This window comes from Mesoplodon mirus, assembly GCF_964341445.2.
Source record: "Mesoplodon mirus genome assembly, chromosome: 11".
NCBI lineage: Eukaryota > Metazoa > Chordata > Mammalia > Artiodactyla > Ziphiidae > Mesoplodon > Mesoplodon mirus.
Genome location: NC_138987.1, coordinates 100,272,663 through 100,289,031, shown reverse-complemented (window position 1 = coordinate 100,289,031; position 16,369 = coordinate 100,272,663). Strand labels below are relative to the sequence as shown.

Here is a 16,369-nt window from a genome sequence, read left to right as displayed (position 1 = left end):
CCGTCTGTGCGTCTCTTCAGCAGCCTTAGTCACGTCTCTCAGGCCGCTTACCTTCACCAGGTCCACGCCAGCCTGAAGCCCGGCTGAGCGTTCGAAGTTCCCACTTAGCTTCATGTACTGGTAGCTGCGGGGAGAGCAGAGAGGGGCTGAGCCTCAGGGCCCAGCTGTGGCAGTCCCAGGTGGAAGCTGGCAGGCAGAGAAGAGGCGGCGCGTGCTCCTGGGATGGGCCTACGGGCAGGCGGGTGCGGCCTCTGGGAAAAGCTAGAGGCTGGGAATCAGGGAAGCTGGCGGGGCTTCAGGAAGAGATGGCTCAAGCTGTGCCCTGCCGAGAACACCCTCACCTGCGCAGCCTGGACCTTCTCAGGGCCATCTCGATGTCCATGTCCTCGCTGCTGTAGTCGGTGATGATGATGTTGAAGTGCGGGTCGCCGGTGACACCGAACAGGGTCTCCATGTCTCTGATGAATTGCTGCACCCAGCGTGCCTGGTTCTTTACTGCCCGGTGGGGCAGGCGGGGCGGGCGGGGAGAAAGAAGCAGAGGTAACGCAAAGGAGGGCACCTCCACTCCCGGTTCCTGCGCGCTCAGGAGTCCCATCAGACTTTGGCTGAGGGTAATGTGGCTACGGGCAAGGTCAGCAGAGCAGCGGGGGACGGAGGGCAGAGGGAGAGCTCACCGTTACAGGGGCCTCTACGTCCCCCCCGCCCCCGCACAGCCTCCCAGGGAGGGCTCTGTGGGAAGGCCAGGGGCTGGGGCTTGTCATCAGCTCGGCATGGTTACCCTGCTGGGCTCTCACATTCAGACCCTCTAGCTGTCCATCTTACGGTCAGCCTTCACGTTCCGTCCGACCCTACGGTTACACTCCTTGAGGGCTCCCCTCTCTTGTTATAAAAACCAGCCAGCCTGCCCTCCCTGTCTCACTGCCCCAGGCCAGCTGTAAAGCCCAGGCCAGCAGCCCCGGCTGATTTTTACATCCAACCCTGAATGCTGGTTCAGTAAGAAGAGCCGCTGGCCTATGAGTCAGCGTCCTTCCCAGCTCCGGCCCTGACTGCCCACATGACCTCAGACTAGTTACTTTTCTCCTGTGAGCCCCAGTTTCCCAAAGTGGCCTCTCCCACGAGTTCTTGTGAAATCACATCAGGGAGCAGAGACCGGGGGCTCGGGATCACGAGAGGCCCCTGCTCCGCGGACAGTGCCCAGGTGGCAGGAGGCTCACCCGGCACGACAAAGTGGACCACGGCATGGTGGTTCCAGGAGAAGCCCTGGGGCCAGCACAGCTTGGGCTCCAGGGCCCGGGCACTCAGGACATGTCTCTGGCGGTCGTGTGGGCTCCACACCAGGCCTTGCAGGTTCCGGGCCTCGGCCTCTTCCCCACCAGCGGCATCGACGCCCTGCCTGCCATGCGTGGACACGAACTCCGAGAGCCGCACCAGGTGCTGGCCTCGTTCCAGCAGCTCAAGCTCCAGCAGGTAGCGGCCCCCACGGAGATGGTCCTGACGCTTCTCCACGTTCACGATGCGCCGCAGCTGGTACCTCCTGGCGGAAAGGGTGTGGGGCTTGGGTCACTCTTCCCGCACGTGGGAGCAAGGCCAGTCGTCAGGAGACCTTGGTCTTTGCCCAGCTTTGCCGCTGGCTAACATGCTCGCGCGAGGCTCACTCGCTCCAGTGAGCACTGCTGCCATCTTTAAAAATGCACCTAGTGGGCTTCCCTGGTGGCGCAGTGGTTGAGAATCCGCCTGCCAATGCAGGAGACACGGGTTCAAGCTCTGGTCCGGGAAGATCCCACGTGCCATGGAGCAACTAAGCCCATGCGCCACAACTACTGAGCCTGTGCTCTAGAGCCCGCAAGCCACAACTACTGAGCCTGCGTGCCGCAACTACTAAAGCCCGCGCACCTAGAGCCTGTACTCCGCAACAAGAGAAGCCACCGCAATGAGAAGCCCGCACACCGCAACAAAGAGTAGCCCCCGCTCGTGGCAACTAGAGAAAGCCCACATGCAGTAACAAAGACCTAATGCAGCCAAAAATAAAATTAATTAATTTTAAAAATAAATAAATTAAAAAAAATAAAAGCAATGAAAATGTTCTGGAATCACATAGCGGTGGCGGCTGCACAACATCCTGAATACACTTAAAAACCACTGAATTGTACACTCCAAAATGCTGAACTGATTGGCATGTGCCTTTTATCTCAACCAGAAAAATGTTGGTGGGTTGAATGAATGAATGAAACAACAAAGCACTCATCCATGTCTTCTGCCCCCGCCCTTCTAGCCCACATCTGGGTCTCAAGGTGTCTTTTTAGCCCCCGTTTTGCCTGTCCCATCTCTTTACCAGCTCCCTCCCTGAGAGTCTTCCCAGTGTTCAGCTCGCATCCTGGGCCAGGCCCCAGGGATCTCAGCCCTTGCCTGAGACCCGACAGGCACTCATCCTCCCAGGCGCCTGCGGCCAGGGCCCCCCCCCCCCGCCTAGCCCACGAGAGCCCTTTACCTTACCCCCGGCTGCGCTGGTTAAGCTTCTTCAAGAAGACCCGCGTGACCTCGAGCGCCTCCTGCTCGGGAAGCAGCAGGTTGCCAGACGTGTTACAGCTCAGGTCAATCCAGTCGGTCCGCAGGGCTTGGAAGTCGAGGTTGCCGGCACTGAAGGTCTGGTCCCAGTTCACCACCGGGTCGAACATGGACAGGTATTCCAACACCTCACTCACATCCTCCTCCTCCTCCTCCTCTTCGCCCTCGTCCTCTCCCTCCGCTCGTCCTTCCTGGCCGGCAGCTGCTGCCAACACCTCCTCCCCCTCCTTAGGCCAACCCCCCCTGGGGTCCGGAGGCTCCATCCTGTCACCCCTTCTCTGCTTTGCAATGTATGACTCAACTTGATTCAGCCACTGGGACTGCCCCAGCGTCTTCCCGGGGCTGCCACCCGCGGGTCTGGGCCTCTTCACTGGAGGCGGGTGCCCTGCTGGGTGTCCCGGGGGCCACTTGTCAGGATGCCGTGGGGCCTGGTGGGGCTCGGGGTTGGGCTTCCTGGCCTTCTTCTCTGCTGGCTGGGCCGGGATGGTGCTGGTCCTCGCTGGGAAGGGGGCTGTGGAGTTCTGCGTGGGAGAGGGCACCACCAGGCCCGCCTGGGGCTGAGCCAGAAGTCTCCGCAGGCTTCGGAGGCGGCGGTTGGTGGCGTTCTGCCCGGGGGCTGTCGGGGGCCCTTGCTTCCCCTCTGGTGTCCTGGCGTTCTGGCCGTCAGGGGCAGGGGTGTCCTCTGCTGCTTCTCCGTACTGGGATTCTTCTAGAAGGCCTTCCTCGGAACCTGCTGTCAACAACAACCATCCCTTGTGTGGGGTTTCAACCTCTCCCCAGCAAGATCCACAAGATGGCTGAGGACCAGTGGGTGAGACAGTGGGGGTCCCTGGCGGGGTCTGCCCTGGGCCCGGGGTGAGTTACTCAACCTCAGCTAAAGCCAGGGTCTCCCTCTTCCATAGAGTTGCTGTCAGGAGTGAGTGACACGAAGACAGAAAGCACGAGCCGGGGCCTGGCACGTGCAGGGACCCAGCAGACAGCCCCACTCAGTCCCCAGTGCTGCAAGGAGAGAGGCCACAGGAAGACGGTGCTTCTGCAGAGCAGAGCTTCCCTAAAGATGGGCCGGGGTAGCGAGGCCCTCGGGCGTCCCCCAGGGCCCTTCGTCCTCTACATGTGCCTTGGAAAGGAAGAGGGGGAGAAGGGCTCCTCCCCCCACCCTTGGGGCTGAGAGGAAGGGCTGTGGGGTTTGCATTCTAAGCTCCTGCGGGGGGAGGGGGCGGCTGGCACAGTCTGGACTGTCACCCTCCGGCCTGGCCTGGAAGCTCGGCTGTCATTCTGTACCTGGCTGCTCTGGCCCCTGCTTCGGAGGCTGGTCAATCTTGATGTAGTCCTGAAAGCTGAGCCTGCAGGAGTGAGGGAGGCTGGCATGGGCACCGCGCAGGCCATGGCGGGGGCGGGAGGGGCGGCCTGAGGTCACGCCTGGCCGGGGCTGCAGCAGGGAGGCTGCGTGTGTGCACGTGTGCTTGTGTGAAGCACCCAGGAAGCGCCAAGGCTCCTTGGTGGAGGGTCTCTGTGGCCTTTCTGGTCCAGGCAGCCCTCCCGGCTCCTGCCCCATCAGTGTCTCACCTGTCCTGGTAGTAGGAGTTTTCCTGGTAGAAGCACTTATTATGGGTCTCCATGTGGCTCAGGCGGGTGTAGTCATTGGGGTAAACAAAGGACAGGTGAACCTGGAGGCGGAGAGCAGGGCTGCTGTGGACGCAGCATCTGGATTCCACCCCACCCTTGACGTGCCCTCCCCTGGGCTCTGGACAGAACGTGCCCGAGTCAAGCTCCCCGGGTGCACGTCCCCGTCTCCTGCCCTGGCTCGTCTCCTGCCCTGGCTCGTTCTCCGCAGCTGCAGCCAAGGCCACCCCACCCCCATCCCTCCTGCGGCCTTTCCCTCTCCTGCCACCTCCCACAGTCCCGAGACAACCCGTTACTCCCTGCACTGTCTTTTGCCCCCTTTCAACATAGCTCGAGGCCTCGGCCACCAAAAGCCTTCTCAGCCCTGCCCCACGGCTGCCCCCAGCCTCTCCCGCCATCACCTCTGGACCCGGGGGCGCAGCGGGGTCCTGCCCCTGGGGCTTCCGTGTGGGCTAGGGGTTCTCTAAAGCGGAGCTTCACCTCACCAGCGCCTTGTCTATAAGTTTAATAAATACCGCCACCCTCGGGGCGGAGGGTGGGAGGCCTCAGCCAGCCCTCCCCGCACAGCTCCGGGCTCCGCAGGGCAGCCCATCCGGGCCGGGCACAGAGAAATGCCGGTTCTCTGGGCCCCAGGAGGCATCCCGCCCGCAGGTGTGTGGCGTGGGGAGGAGGGGCCAGCCTCTGCAGTCCCGGTCACGGGCAGCGAGCCCCCTCCCACGCCTGTCCCCACCGCCTGGCCCGAGACTTACAAACCGGAGTCCCTGGTAGCGCTGCAGACGAAGCCCGTCCACCAGGTAGCTGGGCTTGTAGGGACAGTCGGGCAGGATGCGACGGAGCTGGGACCTGGGGATCAGGGGCACTGGGGCAGAAGGGGGCGGGGTGAGGTTGGGTGAGGGAGCCTGAAACAGGCCGGCTCACAGCCACAAAGCCTCCCGGCTGCGGGGCGAGGGCTGGACCTGCGGCCCCGAGCCCACACATTTCTGTATTCACTCGTGGCAGCGTCCAGCCCGGCAGCTGAGGCCACCAAGCGGAGACTGCCACCACTCTTGGGGGTGGGGGTGGATTCCAGGGGCAGCTGGAGGCAGAGAGCTCGCACGCGGCGCCTGATTCGAGGCACAGGACAGTGCTGGGATCGCTGTAAAGGGCCAGCCTCAAAACAGGCCTAGAAACTCCCAGCGAGGCCAAGAAGCCTCCCCCTAGTGTGGTGTCAGTAACTGAATTCCCTTCCGGTGGTCATGGTGGGGTGGGGGGACAGGGCTGGAAGGGGACACTTTGTCGTCTTTTAAAATGTAAACACTCTGGACAGCTTAAGACTCCTACACCTTAGTGGGGACGTACTTCTCTCACTGGAGGCAAGAGCTAGAATCCAATAAGAAACCCATATACGTGATTGCAGAGGGCACACCTGGGTTCTGGCTCTATTTCTTGTCCTGTAATGTTTGCACTGTAATGATTTGTACAGTTGCAAAGCTGTACATCTATATTTTTGTAGCTTTCTGTATGCATGTTATATTTCATACAAGTAAAAGAAAAGAGTCTCTGATTTGGGGATATTGCGGTAGCACAGAGGCCTCCTCCCCGACATCTGTGGACCTGGCAGTGCGTCCCCCGGAGGGAGGTCAAGCCCGCGGTGAGGTCGTACCTCGATAGAGGGTGTCCCGAGGGTCGGGCCGCAGCATGTCGGCCAGGGGCTGCTCATCACTGGAAAGAGGGTCTGGGGAGCCTGCATGGCTGGCTGCTGTCTGCGGGATGTGGCCCACCTCATCCATCCTCAGGACTGTCTCATCTGGGCCCAGGGAGGAAAGAACAGAGGGCAGCTGGACTCCCAGAGAAAGTCAGCCCAGAAGCCAGGCCCCTGCCTCCTGGAGGGGCCAGGAAGGGGCCGACTGAAGGCTTCCGTATCCCCAGGCTGGTACAGTATGGGATGCGCTCAATCCCGCTTCCCCCCAGCCCTGCCTCCACAACCTGTGGTCTCCCTTGGACCCCCTCCACCAGCCCCAGCCCCAGCACACACCACAGTTTTGTGTGAGCTGGAAAAAGCCACCTCTTCCTCAAAATGTTTTAACTGCTATCTGCTGGAAATTCATCATTAGAAGTCTGTTTATTTAACAAACACACGAAGGGCACTTACTAAATAATAAGCCAGGCGCTGATCCAAGCATCTTACAAATATCAACACATTTAATCCTCAGAGCTGCTGTGGCTTATGTACTATTATCATCATTCCTACTTTACAGACAAGGAACTTGGGCAAAGGGAAGCGAAGTCACGTGCCTGAGATCACACAAAGCTGAGTGAACCCAGGCCGTGTGTCTCAGCCTCTCCAGCAGACAAGCCCACGCCCACCAAGCAGGGAGCCCCTAGGCTTCCAGCACCCACTCCTCACCTCCGTCTGGGGGCCTGGTGTTCAAGACTACTTGTCCCCTATCTGACCAGCCCTGGGGGCTGGCTGCTTGTCTTTGCTCTCTGCTTCCTGAGATCATCTGCCGTGGCCCCAGATAAGAGCTCCGTTACCTCTGGCCCATCTCACTGGTTTCTTACCTGAATTTGCCTCGGGCTTCCTTTTTCTTGGTTCACACTCAATCTATGGATTCCAATCTCCCTTCTTCTTCTGGCACCAACTGGCCCTTCTGCCCTGACCTCCTGCTTCGGTCACCGGCAGCCTCCCCCAACCCCTCTCGCCCCTTCCTCACTGCCGCCCTCTCCTGTGAACCAGACCTTCCGTTCCGCTCTCCATCCTGCCCTCCGCACATACGCTCTTCCCACCATCTCCCAGTCTCCTCCAGACCCACCTTCCCTTCCTCGCCAGGGCTTCTGCTCTGCCAGCTCCTCCTATACCTGGGCCCACACGGCCCACCTACCAGTGGTGACTTCTCAGTGGGGCCTCCAGGCAGGGGGAAATCATAAGCAACAACAAGTATACTCGGGGCGTCCACTGACTGCAGCCTGAGAGAGGTGAGAACGCTGTCTCTCCTCTGGCCACAGCCGTGTGAGAACCATGGCGGCTCATCTGCAAAATAGGGACTGGCCTCCCTCAGAGGCTTTTCATCTGGAGTGAGCGTCCTGGTCTCTGGATCCCCTTGAAATCATACAGACAACACCGTGTGGAGGCGGACGGGCGTTTTTCTGGGGCGAGGGCTCGCAGAGGTTCCGGAAGGCGCTCACAGGTCACCGACCCCCCGGGAGCTAAGGACCTCTGACCGTAGCGCCCCTTCAGGTTCTGCTCCTTGGTCCGGACCCTCCACAGCTTGTTCCAAGCAGCCCTCCCGGCCCCCTCAAGCCAGCCCCACCGCGGCCCGTCCCCAGGCTGGGGCAGGACACTCACTGGTGAAGAGGGACAGGGAAGCGGAGTCAATGATGCTGAACTTGGCCCCGGGGTCATTCCGTCGCCACTGGGAAAGGAGAGAGGGTGGACGCGGCAGGTCGGAGGTGGCTGATTTGGAACAGGGCTCCAGGGCCTGGGCAGAGGGGCGGCCAGGCACAGAGGCGGAGGGGACCTCGGGGGCTCACCGCGACTTCCACGTGGTCGGTGCCCTGGTCGTTCTGCTTGTGTAGCACCTCGAAGTAGTACCTGCGGGCGGCTGACAGGCTGGCAGGAGAGGGCAGGGAACAGGGGGCTGTCTCCCAGGCCCCCACGCAGCCTGAGCCCGCTCCCAGCGCCGCACACGCCCCGTCCCTCCCTCCCTGCTCCTGGTCCCAGGGACCTGCTGGTGGGCGTCTGGGTCAGAAGCCCCATCACCGCTTACTGACAGGGCGGCCTCAGTCTTCTCTCCCGTGAGATGGGATAACAACAGCACTAACCTCCCAGGATACTCAGCTCTCTGTTAACCCTCAGAGAGCTGTTCCTATGTGGAGGCACCGTGCTAAGTGCTTTATACACATGAACTCGTGTAATCCCTGTTTGCAGATAAGAACCCCGAGGCGCAGAAAATTTGGGTAATTTGCCCAAAGTCCCCAGGTAATAAGGGGCGCAGTTGGGGTTTGGACCCGGGCAGTCTGGCTTTAGAGCCCTCATCCTCGGCTGCCGTGCTGAGTCACACGGGAAGTGGGGACCTCGGGGGCTGGCACGGTCAGTGCTCTGGACAAGCTGTACTGTCTCAGTACCATCAACATCAGCACCGGAACCTTCAAGCCAACACGTGTTCTCGCCAGTGTGTGTGGGCCACCAGGTGGCGCTCTGGGGGCGGGGATAGTTCCCATCCCAGCCACCACAGGCCTTCCCTCCAGCCTGCCCAGGGGCCCCTGACATTCGGAACTTTCTGCAGCTCAGAAAGAGCAGCGGTGGTCCAGCTGTGGACCCTGCAGGGATGGAGAAAACAGGCAAGCAAGGGCGGGGAGAAAGGAGACCCATTCTGTTTTCCAGTCCTGAGTGCTACTGAACAGCTGTGTGACCCTCATTAAGTCACAGCCCTCTCTGGGCCTCAGTTCCTCATCTGTAAAGTGAGGAAGAATGGGCCAGGTGGTCTCTAATCAAAGACTTGGTTTACCTGAATGCACGTGGCCCTGGCTCACTGAACCTCTGTGATGGGGCGGGGGGCGGGGAGTGGGGAAGTGCCCCCTGGACCCGGGCCCCGGCCCTGAGCTGGCCTCTCGGCACCTGACGGAGGCTGGGGTTTCTGCCGCTCCTGTCACCACGCTCCCTACTCACCTCACTGGCTTGGACATTTGACTCCGAAATTTCCCGAATTCTCCAGGGGCAGTCCACTCTTTTCCAGTCTGGAGGTGTGGGGAGCAAGGGAAGAGAAGGGCGGACGCAAAGGCAAAGTGTGGAGGGTGGGAAGTGGTGAGTGAGGGGCCACAGGCAGAAGGAGAGAGGAGGAGAGTGGGAGGAGGGGGGCGGGGAGATGGGGAGGGTGGGAGGGGACGTGGGACCACTCGGGAAGTAACTTCCCCTCCCCCAGCAGCCGCGCCCACCGCGTGAATCCTCAGCATCAGGACCAGAGCACCCAGGATGGGTGTGGCCCAGTCCTGAGTCTTCCCGGGGTCTGTTCCCGGCCACACCCAGTCCATCCCTCTGTAGGATGGGAGGCAACGGGGGAGAATGCTGCTTCTCATGCCCCTTCCCTGGTGTCACACCAGACTGTCCTGATGGAGGCAGGTGACCTGGCTCCTGGGGGCAGTGGGAGGGCCAATGGGGCCGTGGGGACCCTACCTTGCCGACGCTGGCCAGCAGCTGCAGGCCTGAGACCTGGTCATCCGGGCTCAGCCAGAATTCTGCGTTGTCGTCGGCGGCAATGGCAAACTGGATCTCCCCTGGGCGTGAGGGCAGTTTCCAGGTGAGAGCAGGACGGGCCTCCACATAGTGGGCTCAGGGTAAATCCTCTTTGGGGGCTTGCTGCTAGGCTCCCCTCTTTGTAAAGTGGGGGTCTCTACACCCTGGGAGACCCCGTGGAGATGGAGACTTACAGGGAAGGACAAGCTAGTTCCAGACCCTTCAAATCAGGGCGTGAAGTGGCCGCCTGGGGGCCTGCGTGAGCCCTCACCACGGCCAAACTCCCCCCTCCCCCGAGGGTAGGCTAACAGGCGATGTGCTCCAGGCACCCTGAGAGCTCGGGCAGGACGGGGAAGAGCAGGATCCGGGGCTGGCCTCACCATCGGTAAAGGGGTGCAGGTAGCCAAAGATGCGGAGGCCATAGTTGGTCCACCTGGGGGACACGGCCAGCTTCCTCAGGGTTGTGCGGATCTGTGCCAGGAAACCAGAGGGGAATCATTACCCGGAAGAGGGAAGAGGGATATGAAGAGGTTGGTCTGCTCAGGGCTGGTAGGAGGATGAGGAGGGAGTGAGGCAGGCAAGCCTCCCGCTCCCACTTGCTTCTTTATCCAGGTGACCTGGAACAGTGCACAGCCCCACAGCCGTACGTGGCGGCCTCCCGGGTAAACTATATTGCCAAGGAGATCCCCGGGAAGGGAACGAGGGAGACACTGTGGGCGTTAGAAGGGGGCCCACGGGATAAAGGAAAGGAAACGAACCAGAAAAAAGCAAGGGAAGGTGAGGAAGACAGAAGCCGGGTGCAGGGGTGAGAGCCAGGAGCGGGGCAGGAGGGGAGCGCGGCAGGAGGCACTCACGTGTGGGTACAGGGGGAAGTGGAGGTCCCTCCGCAGCTGCTGCATGGAGCTGCCGCACCAGTCTTCAAACACATGCAGGTTGACGCGGCCCCGGAACTGCACGGGACAGGGACAGGGTGTGAGCGTGAGACGGGGCCGGCCTGCAGCCGCGGCCCGAGCGCCCCTCACTGTTGAAGGTCATGGTCCACGCCAGTCCCATTCCCATCCTCGGCACCCACGGCTGCCTGGGGAAGCTCATCCCCGTGGCCTGGCCCTGAGGCCTGGGGCTGTTTTTCTGTCCTTGCACGTGTCCACGCGCCCACATGCATGTACACGCACATACACACACTCCCGGCTCTTTCCATGCAGGAAGTGGGCTGGTCTGCATCCCCCAGGCAGGGGGAGTACCAGCCAGGACAGAATGGCAGGAGGGAGGTGCCAGGCTGGGGTTCCAGCCGGACCCGCTCTCCCTCCCCTACCGCCTCTACTGCCTCGTAAGAGGACACCCGCACAGCTGTCTGGGTGAAACCTCATCCACCCGTGGTCTTCGTGCTACTGGCTGCCCTCGTGGGGAAGCAGCTGGCAAAGCTGCAGGAGGTCTGGGGGCCCCATCGGCAGAAGGGCTCTGACGGCTCTCCTGGGAGCTCAGAGCTTCATGCTGCCCAGGCCTCTGCCGGGATGCCCACCAGGTGCCTGGGCCTTCGGGGCAGCCCTGGGAAGGTAGGAGCACGGAGGTACCTGCCTCCCCTCCTCGGTTGTGGGGCTGGTGGGCAGGGGACTGAGCTTGGAGGCCGGGAGCACAGGGCCCCCCGGGGAGGGGAGGGGAGGGCAAGGGCAGCAGCCAGGACCCTGAGTGGGTGGAAGGGTGGGGAGTGGGAGAGGGGAGGGGGTGGGGACAGGGTCCCAAGTTATCCTGACAAAGGGCTTCAGATCACCCCATCCCAGCCCTTCCCAACTCCCCGCACCCCTCCCCAGCTTCATCTCCAGGTGCGGGAGGTGGGCCCCCATCAGGCCACACAGACAGGCCCTGCCCTTCCAGCCCTCAGATATTCAGGTATCAAAATCCAAGCCACCCTTAAGGAAGACAGCGGAGGAAAGGACAGCCAGACTGGAAGCCCAGACAGAAGGGCTTCAGCAAGAGACCTACAGGGAGGGATGACGGGGGAAAGAAGGGACCGGGGAGAGCCCCCAGACAGGACGGTCCCGTCCCCACGCGGAGAGCCTGTCACCCCGTCCCCTCAGCAACCTGGCTCTTCCCGGGGCCGCGGGTAGCAGCCGTCGCTCCCCAGAATATGAGTGGGGCGCTGGGACGGGTGGGAGAGAGAATGTGGGCTGGGTAGGTGGGGGGCGGGCTAGGGCTTCTTGGAACGAAAGAATGGGGACATTGTGCTACTTCTGGGGAAATTCCTAAGTCCCGTTTACAAGACTCAGTTGTCTCCTCCATGCCCCTCCCGGGAGACTCTGAGTCCACAGCAAACTGGGGGGGGGGGCACGCCCCCAGAAGTCTGCTGTGCTCAGCCAGGAGGCCAGAGGCTACAAGGGCTTGGGCAGGGAAAGGAGGAAGGAGCTGGGCTAGCCCCCCCGACCTGCCCCTCAGGGCCCTGCTTATGTAGCAGCGGGGCCTGAGATGCTGCGGGGAAACCCAGGCAGGGGGAGGACTATCCACATCCCCGGGGGCTAGGCCCTGACTCAGCACAGAGCCAGCACTCCAGCCATGTTCCACCTGCCCTCAGGCTGTAGGAGGGGATGGACACCATCCCTGAGGGACCAGTGGGCGCCTTCTTCCTCCCCGGGCCCTGACTGGTGACCCGCCCCCCCTCCAGGGCCCATGTCCCTCCAAGCTTTGGAGAAGCTTGTGTTGGGCAGGGACGTGGGACTCTGGCTTGTCGGCACTGCTCTCTGACCCCTCTTTCTACTGGCCAGCAGAGCTAAGGCCCAGGGAAGAGCACTGGTTACTCCCATGCCCAGAACACGTCCACGGCCAAAGACGGATTGGAAACCCCCGCCTACAAGCAGTAGAGAAAATACCTGTTGAACCCTCTCATTTTATTATTTTTTATTTTATTTCTTTCTCTTTTTTGGCCACGCCACACGGCATGCGGGATCTTAGTTTCCCAACCAGGGATCGAACCTGCGCCCCCTGCAGTGGAAGCTCGGAGTCCTAACCACAGGACCACCAGGGAAGTCCCCTGAACCCTCTCATTTTAGAGGTGAGAATATTGAAACCCAGAGAGGTAAATTGAGCCCCTAAGGGCACACAGCAATGAACCCTGTGGAAGTGGGAGGGCTTCTGGGGGTGCGGATGCAGCCTGGTGGGTGCTCACCCACCACGTCCACTGCCTTCCACCCACCACAGGGTCTCTGCCAGCCTCGCTGGGCTCACAGAGCCTCCCAATCGGATGGAGGCGTCTCCCACCACTGACTTCTCACACTGCCTGTAGAACTCTCTTTCTAGAGACAGATCTGATCACGCCACTCCGCCGCTTCATACCTCCGAGGGTTCCCTGAGGCTTCTGAACAAAACCTCACCCTGTCTTCCCAGCCCCACCTCACCCCACTCCCGGTCATACCTACACCCCAGCGCACACACGCCTCTGTGCCTTTGCAGATGCTGTTTCCTGCTTGGAAGGCCCTTTCCTTCCCCACCCTGCAAACTCCAGCTCACCCTTCAAGGTTCTTTTCAAATCTCTCTCCCTAGGCTTCTGCAACTTCCCCAGGCAGAGTTCCAGCTCCCTCTGTGGGTTCCCTGCACATCTTAATGATCTGAGTGAACAAATGCTTGGAGAAGCTAAGTCTGGAACCATATGTTCCTTCATTTATTCTATAAGCACCAAATGTCTGCTTTGTACCCGTGATGACGCAAAGATGAAAACGGTTCCTCAGAGGAGAGAGACACGCAGACAAACGAGCCACCTCTGTCAGGGCTACTGCAGAGGCTGAGATGCAGAGGGCGCGAAGGCGGGGTGGCCAGGTCCACCTCCAGGAGGGGTGAGCAGCCCAGCACGGGTGTGAGCACAGACCATGCCGCTGCTCTGCCAGCTCGAGACCAGCACACCTGGCTGGACCACGTGACTTCCACCCAGCAGGACAATGAGGTCACCAGTTCCTACACACCGGACTCCCGTTCAGAGTTTCTAGCACCTGAGCTACTATTTTTTCTTTTTTAATAAATTTATTTACTTATTTATTTTTGGCTGTGTTGGGTCTTCATTGCTGCACACGGGCTTTCTCTAGTTGTGGTAAGCGGGGGCTGCTCATTGCGGTGGCTTCTCTTGTTGCGGAGCACGGGCTCTAGGCGCCGCGGGCTTCAGTAGTTGTGGCACGTGGGCTCAGTAGTTGTGGCTCGAGGGCCCTAGAGCGCAGGCTCAGTAGTTGTGGCGCACGGGCTTAGTTGCTCCGCGGCATGTGGGATCTTCCCAGATCAGGGCTCGAACCCTTGTCCCCTGCATTGGCAGGCGGATTCTCAACCACTGCGTCACCAGGGAAGCCCACCCGAGCTACTCGATTCCTGTTCACACCTGCCCCTTGAGGGAGCTCCCACTGGGAATCCAGGGGGTCCCGGCTCCAAGAGGATAAGAGGTGGCTCTAGATTTGGAGGACAGGGCCCGAGGCCCGTCTGGTGGAATTCTGATGGAGGGAATTATCCCCATTGGAACAGATGGTTTGTAATTGAACTGTGGTGTCACTTGTGTCTCCCCACGGTGACAACGTGTATGATGGTGGTGGTTCAGGGCCCTGAATAAAGGGCAGCCTGATCCGCTCTGAAACCCGTACACAAACGTTCACGGCAGCTTTATTCCCAAGAGCCAAAAGCAGAAACAACCCAAATACCCATCTATCGAGGATCATAAAATGTGGTCCATCCACACAGTGGAAGATTATTCAGCAAAACAATGAACAAAGTTCTGATATACATGCTGCCACATGGATGGGCCTCGAAAACGTAATGCCAAGTGAGAGAAGCCAGACACAAAAGGCCACACAGAGCATACGATTCCCTTTATGTGAAGTGTCCAGAACAGGCAGGTCTAGAGAGACAGAGTAGATTAGTGCTTGCTGGGGGCTGGGGGCTGGGGGTTAGTGAAGGGGTGATGGCCCACAGGTGAGGGGTCTCCTTAGTAGTGAGGAAAATGTTCTAAATTGAAAGTGATGGATGCACAACTCCATGACTATACTAAAAGCTACTGAATTGTACAGGTTAAATGGGTGAATTATATGGTATATGAACTATATCTCAATGAAACGGAGAAAAAAGCGGGGGGAGCCTGAGAAGGGGAATCAAGGTCCCAGCCCTCCTCTCAGGAGAGAGACACCACCTCACCAAGCCCGCGTGACGTCACCCATGGACTCTGACTTGCTTTGATCTGATTCTGCGTTCACCAAATATCTTTCTTATAATTATTTTGGTTTTCTGGGGGGAGCGGCCTGAGCAGCAGACAGTGTCTGGTCAGTGGACCGTATACTGACTGGTAAGTGAATAAACTGGCAGTGAGGTTTGTTAATTAGTGGGGGTTGCTAGTCAGTGTTTTATGATCTGGGCTGACAGGGACAAGTTTTTGAGAGCGGTTACCCCAGGAAGCCCAGCCCACCAGCCGTCCACTCCCGGTCTGACAGGGAGTGGACTGACTAAGCCTGCTTCGCTTGAGAGAGACTGCTGGCCTCGGAGACCCTGAACTGCTGGCGGCCAAGGGCTGGGGCGGGGAGACGGTCAAGGGAGAGACCACGGTCAGCCTTCCCGTGTTCTCTCCGTGCTCACCGGCAGGGCAGGGCTGCAGTAGCTACGCCACCTTGGGGGAGTGCCTGAGTCAACCCCTCTGGAGCCATCGCCAGGAAAGGGGTAACAACAGTGCAACCTGCCAGCCCTGACAGCTAGTAGATGTTCAGTAAATGACATGTGTCCTTCACCTGAGCACTTCCTGCTGAAACCGTACGTCAAAAGGCAGGAGACAGGTAAGGAGAGGGGAACCGAGGTCCCCACGACGGGCTGGAGGAGAGGGCACCACTGCAGCTGGGAGACGGCATATGCTACTTATTTAAACTGGGCCTAGTTATCCTTGCTGGTAAGATAAGGAGACTGGATCAGTGATTCCCTGAAGATCCAGGAAGACTGTAATGAGGATTTTATAAGCCACTTTTTTTTCTTTTGGCCACGCCGCGTGGCTTGTGGAATCTTAGTTCCCCGACCAGGGATTGAACCCCGGCCCTCGGCAGTGAGGGCCCAGAGTCCTAACCACTGGACCGCCAGGGAATTCCCTATAAGCCACTTTTAATAATAAAAGGACAAAGTCCGTGGAGATCAGGCATTTACCACCAAAAGGCTAAACACACTTACTAAAAGATCAACTATTTCTTTAAAAAGTCAATCCTATTTTAATCACTATTTACTGTTTGTCACTGCTGTCATGGAGATATATACGTATATATCTCCATCCTTGATTGGCCAAAAAAGGTAAGAAAACTAATGATTAATAAATGCAGAATATTATGTAGTTATAATCTTTCAAAATCATTGGTTCATTAAGAAAAATGATCCAGGGACTTCCCTGGCGGTCCAGGGGTTAGGGCTCCGCGTTTCCACTGCAGGGGGCACGGGTTTGATTCCTGGGGAACTAAGATCCCGAGAGCCGAGGCCAAAAATAAAAAATAAAGAATCCGGGCTTCCCTGGTGGCGCAGTGGTTGAGAGTCCGCCTGCCGATGCAGGGGACACGGGTTCGTGCCCCGGTCCGGGAAGATCCCACATGCCGCGGAGCGGCTGGGCCCGTGAGCCATGGCCGCTGAGCCTGCGTGTCCGGAGCCTGTGCTCCGCAACGGGAGAGGCCACAGCAGTGAGAGGCCCGCGTACCGCAAAAAAAAGAAAAGAAAAAAAAAAAAAAGAATCCAACTGTCCTCAAAGAACAGAAGGCTGGATCGCTGGACCAATGATTTTCACCATGCCATCTCCAGGTGGGGCAGGGCAGGGCCTAATTACCTGATGATATCACCTGGTGTTGTAATCCATCCTCTCTCAGGGTTTAAACAGAGGCAATTTCACAGTGTAGATAACCTACCATCATATTATGTATGACACTGCATCCTTCACGCCTGCCCCACGGCAAATGGGTGGACTGGAAATAAAATCACCCAGGCGGAAGAGGT

The 16,369-nt window shown here is 59.3% G+C and overlaps 1 protein-coding gene across 2 annotated transcripts in view; it reads right to left on the bottom strand.

Annotated features, from left to right (window-relative positions):
- B4GALNT3 (beta-1,4-N-acetyl-galactosaminyltransferase 3) overlaps nucleotides 1–16,369 on the bottom strand; it is a gene marked incomplete at its 5' end in the record, with an annotated part of 95,013 nt that overhangs the window by 4,808 nt on the left and 73,836 nt on the right. The window contains 14 exons of one of the 2 annotated variants that reach the window (XM_082635116.1): nucleotides 52–124; nucleotides 342–495; nucleotides 1,215–1,534; nucleotides 2,494–3,298; nucleotides 3,847–3,908; nucleotides 4,132–4,232; nucleotides 4,938–5,047; nucleotides 5,831–5,974; nucleotides 7,514–7,580; nucleotides 7,699–7,777; nucleotides 8,837–8,904; nucleotides 9,341–9,441; nucleotides 9,781–9,871; nucleotides 10,255–10,350. In XM_082635116.1, the coding sequence (XP_082491242.1) occupies nucleotides 52–124; nucleotides 342–495; nucleotides 1,215–1,534; nucleotides 2,494–3,298; nucleotides 3,847–3,908; nucleotides 4,132–4,232; nucleotides 4,938–5,047; nucleotides 5,831–5,974; nucleotides 7,514–7,580; nucleotides 7,699–7,777; nucleotides 8,837–8,904; nucleotides 9,341–9,441; nucleotides 9,781–9,871; nucleotides 10,255–10,350 (2,271 nt within the window). The remainder of the gene's footprint in view (nucleotides 1–51; nucleotides 125–341; nucleotides 496–1,214; nucleotides 1,535–2,493; nucleotides 3,299–3,846; nucleotides 3,909–4,131; nucleotides 4,233–4,937; nucleotides 5,048–5,830; nucleotides 5,975–7,513; nucleotides 7,581–7,698; nucleotides 7,778–8,836; nucleotides 8,905–9,340; nucleotides 9,442–9,780; nucleotides 9,872–10,254; nucleotides 10,351–16,369) is intronic. The other variant, XM_082635117.1, reaches the window with a different exon arrangement.